The sequence below is a fragment of the Vombatus ursinus genome, unplaced genomic scaffold, assembly GCF_900497805.2.
Source record: "Vombatus ursinus unplaced genomic scaffold, bare-nosed wombat genome assembly UNPS02014779.1, whole genome shotgun sequence".
Taxonomy (NCBI): domain Eukaryota; kingdom Metazoa; phylum Chordata; class Mammalia; order Diprotodontia; family Vombatidae; genus Vombatus; species Vombatus ursinus.
In genome coordinates, this window is record NW_020954557.1 from 24,499,250 (window position 1) to 24,507,276 (window position 8,027).

Here is an 8,027-nt window from a genome sequence, read left to right on the forward strand (position 1 = left end):
CTATCTGCTACTGCCTTCTTGTTTGAGATCACCTTCTATCTACATGGAGTATGTTAAGTAGGTAACTGGTTATTTCCATGTTGTCTCCTCTCATTAGAATGGGAGGTCCTTCATGGCAAGGACTCTTTACATGTCTTTGATTCATATGTCTTTGTTTCCCCAGAGCTTACATGACAAGTGCTTACTGAATGTTTATTGACTGATTTGATTGATTAAAACACAATATGAAACAGATACCCTAAAAACTGCTGTTTAATGAATATCTCATGAGCTTCAAAAAGGAATAATACTTAACAAGTAGTAACCATATACACGGATTGTTTTTTTTTCCAAAAAATACAAATAATTAGTCAGATTTTAATGATGCATGCTCATGGGAGGAAATAACAGACTCAATAATTCAAAATTAATTTTTATTTACTTTTGAATTTGTTTTACACTTAAGTAAATATTTGGGACTTGGGCTTCCAATGAGTCATAACAATTCAAACAAAATACACAGTGAAAGACTTGATCTGGGAGGTGTTAGGAATCTATTTTGTTTCTCCAGGTATTTCACCCCTCTTCCTCTCCTCCCTCAGAGGAACAATGTTGCCCCCTCAGAGTTGTAATAAGTATTACTAGCCTCTCTGTATTTGACAGTTTATATTATTTTTGGGGAAAGAAGATAATTTATGTCCTTCCAACTTCCAAGTTATTGAGAATTGATTGTTTTTATTTTTAAAATAAAAAAAGTTATTTTGGTGAAACTATCATAAATCTGCTACCAATAAGGATAGTATGTAGGTATTAAAAAGGCATTGCTTCATGATGACTTGCTGATGCAAAAAAATTACCTTACTACCTCATTAGAGACGGTCAGATTACCATGGATACCTAGGAAGGGACCTAGATATCTACCTACACAGCCATGTGGAAGGCTGGGCCAAAAACAGATCACAATGCTCCCCTAAACTATTGAATAAATGGATTAGTTATATATTCAGCAAATAGAAGGTACCAAACTCACATTCCGTTGTTCAGTTCTAATACCTCCATTGCAGATGTCAACTTCACAACTGGAACAGCCACAAAAGGTACTTAAAAAAATAACTATTCCTAAAATAAATCTTTACTGTAACCCTATCTTAGGTATGTTCTAAAGTAATAGGAGCTTAAACAATAATTCTGGAATGCTAAAAATTAAAATAAAATGCCCAAGAATGAGAAAAAATTAAGATTTTCTTTCCCTAGTGATTTTTTTCCTTGACATTTTAGTACTCCTTAATATACTAGCACCATCTCTTAGAAACAAAGAACCAGTACAGACAGGGATAATGTGAGGTTTCTTATCTTCATTCTTCAATGTCTGACTGTCTTTATAATATTCAATATAGAAAGGTTTTTCTTCTAATCTTAACTTTTATAGAAAGACATTCCAAAACCTTGCTATGTGCGTTCTGGCACCCAACAACCTTGAGAATCTGAGGGAGGGGGAAGATTGGTTTGTAAAAACATCACCAATTTGAATGAAAAAAAAAATCCATGAAATAACATCTTCATATTGAATTTTTAAATTGCTAAAACATACAAAAACCCCTCTCTATTTGACAGCTGATGGGTTAAAAGAGAATAAAAAGCACAATTCATTCCACCAATCTAGCTCTATTTATTTGGGTGTTGTGCTTAATGGTTTGCTATTAGATAATTCATTTTTGATGTAATGAACAGAATACATGACTTAAAAACACAATCAGAAAGATAAATAGCTATTAAAGCTGAAGCTACACAACAACCAAATGCATTAAATTTTAACATACATTTATTTGTTAACATAAAGTAATTTAACAGATTTTTTCAAAGTTTTCAAAATGAATCAGTAGTAATATATGTAATGCTTTTTAGTGTAGCATTTGGTTAAGAAAAAAAATTAAGTACCTGGCAACATCAATTAAGGAGAGGTTTAATGGCGTAACAAATTACATGACCAAAACACCAACTGAGGCATTTGATAGACTATATTAACAATTATCTTACAGATTAGGTGGCCTTTCTCTTTCAATTTAAATATACTACATTATTTAGCAATAAATGCATTATATTGTTAAGTAAGGAAATTAGAAATATATTAAATGGCCATCCAGTATTGGAAGCAAGACCATTCTACTTTGCAAATGAGAAGTTTGCACAAACTATATGCTTATAACATTCACTGAAAAGAACATTAATTATATTCTCTAGGGGTATAATTATGGCTTCAGATAACCAGCATGTATTAATTCTCTAGTAATGTGAAAAGCAAAGGTATTTAAATAGATTCTCCCTCTCAAGTTAGAGTTAAATCAGACTTTTATTGGTTTAACCAGAAACTGAAGGATATTAAATATTTCAATTCATTTCAGATTCAGATTCTTTGCTAGAACTAGCAGAGTTCATTGATAACCCTAAGGTTAAACTTCTAGTTAAAGACCAAATTCATCACACAGCAAGTTGTTCAACGACTTCCTCAAGAGAGCCTTTAATACTTAGTAATGATGTTTACCTCAGAGTGGGGAGAATGAGAGAAATCAGGGAATGCACACATACACACTAAAACAAGGAATGAATTTGTTTTTAAGTAATACCATATGATTTCTAGTCTCCTTATCTTCCTCTCTTGGAGAGAGAAACCAAGATTGTACATATAATAAATATGTATGAATAGTAACTTTAAAGGGCTCAATTTCTGAGAATGTGTACAATGAAAGGTTCTAATGAGCCTTTAACATAATACTCTAACCTTTAACATAACACTTTAATGAGAGTTATGCAAGATATAATTCCTTTTAGGAAATGGAATTTAATTTATATCTCTATATTGGGCAGGCCCTGAAATACCTATTTCCCATTTCCCTCACATACAGAAAGTCAAACAGTAATAGCTAGTGTCCATAGGAACTCCATCTTTATTTTGCCAACTACTGCTTAGTACAATTACTTTCTCCCCCTTCTGCCTCCCCTTACTCCCTCGAGGCAGGACAGTGTAGAGGGTGACCATTAAATCTAAAGTCAGAAAACATAACTCTGCTTTTGTGACCAAATGCAAGTCACTTAACCTGTCTGGGACTCGGTTTTCTCATTTCTAAAATGAGAAGGCTGGACAAGAAAATCTCTAAGACATCTTCCAGCTCGAAATCTTATGGCCCTAACAATTCTCACCCCACTCCTAGACCAGTTGAGGGTGGGGTCTAGATGTCTGTGGCAGGGCTAGTAGTGACTGAGGGTTACAAGGAAGAAGAAGATGAGAAGGCAGCTGTGCAATATTGCTATTGTTTTCCTAGCTTAAACACAGCTTCACTGCTAAGTCATCACTCTCCTCTAGCTTCACAGAGGACACATTTTACTGTTTATCTGGGGTCCCTGCCCCTACCTTAACTCCCATGACCTAAGCCCAGAAAGGCTAAACTGTTTTTCTTCAGAAATGTAAATTAGTCTTACTTCAGTCCTTTCTTTAAAAAAAAAAAAAACCACCATTTAACACTAATAGATGACTGTTTCTCAGTGGTCTAAAATGGGAGGGGGGTTGGGGAGGGGAAGAAATTCAAGAGAGCAAGAGGGAAACAGGAAAGAGTTCTTTTAAATCCTGTTAGTTTTTCCTTTTTGCTAATGGTAAGTTAGGGGCTGGAGGAAAGTTTGATGGATGGCCTCTTATGGAAAGCCTTTAAAAACAAAAAAACAAAACCTAACTCTATGTGAACTGAATCTGGTTCCTGTTCCATAATAGGACAGGGAAGAAAAGACAGCCTGGTCAGAAGCCACGGTGGTGGCAGACCAATCTGGGATGGGGAGATGTGATCCTATACTAAATGAATTTTCCCATGAAAACTTTGTTAAACATGGTCAGTGAAGTCTTCAGATAAGTTGTGGATTTTTGTGGGATGTTCTAGAATTTACCTACCACATCCATAAATTAATTCCATGGAAAAATCCATCACAAGTTACAAATAACTGCCTACCACTCACACACACATACTTTTAGAAGACAACCTGTTTATGTACTAGAGTGTTTCCATTTGTTCATGATATAAATACTATCTGAACAGTAGTTTAGCAAAGTGCTTCCAAAACTATAAAACACTATGTAAATGTGAACTATTGTTATACTTAAATCCTTACTCTGACCATAGTAATCAGTAAATTAAGATTTCTTTTAAATCCATAACTGAAAGTCAATAGTAAAATTGACTTGGCTTTACTACTCTGGTCTAAATAATATTTTGTCACAATACAAAACGTTATTTGCTATATTAGGTACTTCCCCATCTTTTATTTCTTCACTGAAATCTGATGATTTGAATAAAATGACTCACTTTTAAAGGGATTTCTAAGATAAAGAACATTTTTTTTAATGGTCTGATTTGTAGTGGAAAAATACTGGCTCTGCAGTCAAAAGATCTGGTTTTAATCCCACCTCTGATGCTTAATACTTGGGGAGAGGGAAGAAAAAAGGGGGGAAAATAAACTTACATTATAATTTTATTATGTATTTAAAAGGAATAGCAAGTTGTACATAATAGATTTTCAGTTTCACATACAATCATATTTTTTTTCTTTTCTACCAAATTATGAAAATGCTTGTTTTATTTCTTAGGTTCAGAACAAAATAAATTAAATTTAAAAAAAAAAGAAAAGACTTTGGGCAAGTTGCTAAACCTCCCTGGCCTCCAGTATCTTCATTTGTAAACTGAAGGAACTGAACTGGGAGGTCCCTTCCAGTTCTAAATCCATGACCCTCTGTTCCTGTGATTTTCAAAATCAGTCAATAAACATTTAATTGCCTACCATGTGACAGGCTTAGTGCTAAGTGCTGAAATATTTTGATATTCTTTTAATTCCAGGGTCTTCTGAATATAGTCTATTTAATCTGTGTAAATCACAGAAGATATCCTCCCAAGGATTGCTACTTGATTTTCTTTTCTTTCTCTTTCCTTTTAAAATGTATTATTGATTTCTGGGATCAGGATACATTATGGGTCTAAACAAATTGCAGCATATAACCTATGATGACATACACACAAGGGTAGCTTAAGACAGAACATTAAGGATATGTAATAAGAATGAGAGATAATAGACAAGTATTACATATGTTGCACTAGTATTTGGGATTATTTTTTATTTTATTTTTTTAATTTTTATTTATTTTTTATTTTGGGAATTATCAACCATCTCTGGGTGACTTAAATAAAGACAAAGTCAGGAATCATGCCAAATGACAGTGGTGGAGTACTCTCATGTATGAAAGGTTGTTGTTTGTCCTTTGTTCTCAAAAAGAATAACTGACATCAGGAATGAGAAGTCATTAATTGCAAATGAATTGGATTTAAGTGAGGGAGGGCTGGAGCCATCTGGATCCAGGGGCAAGATATTATAGATCAGCATGACTAGAGATGGCCCTGGATGCAATGGGAGACCTTGGCCTTTTTAAGTTAAGGTCTTTCCCAGGTCTCAATTTGACTGAGGCAATGCCCATTGAGTGATTAAGGTCAGGTAAAGAAATGAAGCAAAGAATGGCCTCTTTTACCCAGTCCAAAAAAAAGAAATCTGGAAGGGAAGACCCTACATTGAAAGACCAATTGATATATGAGAAGCAACTTTAGTAAACAGCTTTTGGAAATATCCTGCTTGTATTTCCATGTAGGAAATAAGAAAATTAGGGAAGTTTTCTGTGATAGAGGTAGCATCTAAAATTAAAATACCAATACCTCACAATTAGACATTTTCAAAAATTTAAAATCTATTGTCCTGAACTTTCAACCTCAGTAATATTTAACTTGCTTTGCTTCTCTTTAAGTGACGTTCATTTCTTCCCTTCTTTACCTCCTCAACTATTCTCAGTCAACTTCCTGTAGCACACTCTTACAGAAAAGAATTATTTAAAAAGGGGATGGCAATTGTAATGCTAGATTCTTCAGCTTGTCAACTTGGCTTGTCACCATATTTCTCAGAAAAAGATGTGATGGTGAGATTATCTGGACAATTAGGTGTTGGGGGTAGTGGCAAAACTAATAGATATGGACAGAAAAGTAACAAAAGGGAAATTGGGCAGAATCCAGAACTTTCTTTTGATTCTCTAGAGGAGACTTAAGAAATGTCTAATTTTTCTTTAGACTACCAACTTACAAACTTTGGCCTTATAACAGCCACAGATTGAGTATAAACTCTTGAGCCTTTTCTTACTACAGACACTGCACACAAAGCAGGAAATTTGGAAAATGTACAGATTCTTATTTCCTGTTATTATGTAGAGGCTGATACAATTTTAAAGCTGAAATAGAGATTACTTAGTCTTACTTCTAGTATTAAATATTAATTCTTGGGTCAACTAGAAGTCTCTTAATTCAGCTTTAATAACAATTATAATAACAACAGTAACAAAAGCAACTATTATTTATCCCTTCATGTCACTTACCTTTCTTTCTACTAAAAGCACGGTTCATGATGATGAGGCACAGTCAAATAAATTTTTGATTTTGCTGCACTTTACCCTAAAAAGCAAAAGAAGAAAAAAGGCAGGATATAATCACTAAAACATTAATATATCATTGATATGGATAAAATAAATTTGATTTTCAAGTATTTTCATCACATAAAAAACAAGTCTGTTTATTTCTTATTCTACTGCTCCAAGACCAAGAGATTCTGGCTGAGTTCAATTACCAGTGACCAAGCTGACAGAGAGCAGAATCATCTAACCACAAACCTTCACAAGCTGCTCAGTTTTTTAAATCCCCAAATCCTGTGATAAAAACACTATGACACAATCTAACACCAAATCTATGAACAGATAAGACATGACTTCTTTCCTGCTAGATTTTTATTCATGGGAGGTATTTTAAGAGAGAGTTATGTTGACAATAATCTTCGGTGAAAAGAAGATACTTTGATTTATTTATACAAATGTCAATAAAGTACCTTTTAGGGACACAAAAGTCAGAATAACAAGGGTCAGCAGTCCCTTTTTCATAATTGACTGAAAACTACAGAATTGTGAAACATTCGAAAAGACAGGGCCAAAAGTACACCATTTTACAATGTTTTCACATACACAAAGTGATCCACAGCATGTGCCTGGGGGTGGGGGCTTTCTGGCACAACTCCAGAGTACACAGCAACTTTCCTCTGGAACTTAAAAGTAAATTCTAACTATGTCACTGTGAGGTTGTTATAGCAACCTTACAATAGGGATTGGTACTAGACCTGTGGTTTCCTTAGTGTAAAGAATTCCCAGATAAGGAAACTCCCTCTACCAATTCAAATTTACACTTTCTCGGCAACTGCCAGCTTTAGAGAGCTGCCTAGAGCACAAAGAGGTTAAATAACTTCCCCAAGATCACACAGTCATTATGTATTAGGGGCAGAACTGGAAGGTTCATCTTCCTGCCTTCAGGACCAGTCTCCATCCATTACACAACACTGCCTCCCCTTTATCTTATCCTACAACCAAGCATGTCTCTTGTTTGCAGAAAAAAAGCAGAAAAAATTGAAATGACTTAAAGTTTTGTTTTGGTTGCTCAGTCCTGTCTGACTCTTTGTGATTCTGTTTAGAGTTTTCTTGGCAGAGATACTGGAGTGGTTTGCCATTTCCTTCTCTAGCTCATTTTACAGATGAGGAAACTGAGGCTAGCAGGGTTAAGTGACTTTCCCAGGGCCACAAAGCTAATAAGTATCTGAAGCCAGATTGGAACTCAAGAAGGTGATTCTTCCTGACTCCAGGTCCAGCACTCTCTCCCCTGTGCCACCTAGCTGACCCCAATTTAAGTTTTAGAATACAGAATAAAGAATCACAAACCATTTAAGCTATCATATGTCTAAAAAATAATGCAGTTCAACTTCCTCCTTTTACTGATAAAGAAATTAAGGCAATGCTAGTTATAGTTAGTAGCAGAACCACCTTATACATGACATCACAAGTATTATAAATAATTTAGCATTCTCATGTTTTTTTTCCCTATTCTGAGAACTCTGTGCACACACACACACACACACACACACACACACACACACACACA

The 8,027-nt window shown here is 34.6% G+C and overlaps 1 protein-coding gene across 5 annotated transcripts in view; it reads right to left on the minus strand.

The window, feature by feature from the left end:
- The window catches only part of GULP1 (GULP PTB domain containing engulfment adaptor 1), a 370,686-nt gene that overhangs the window by 145,430 nt on the left and 217,229 nt on the right, over nt 1-8,027 (minus strand). For 4 of the 5 annotated variants that reach the window (XM_027865950.1, XM_027865951.1, XM_027865949.1 and 1 more), the window contains exon 3: nt 6,428-6,503. In XM_027865950.1, the coding sequence (XP_027721751.1) occupies nt 6,428-6,455 (28 nt within the window). In that variant the 5' untranslated portion in view covers nt 6,456-6,503. Of the gene's footprint in view, nt 1-6,427; nt 6,504-8,027 lie in introns of those variants that run through there. The other variant, XM_027865948.1, reaches the window with a different exon arrangement.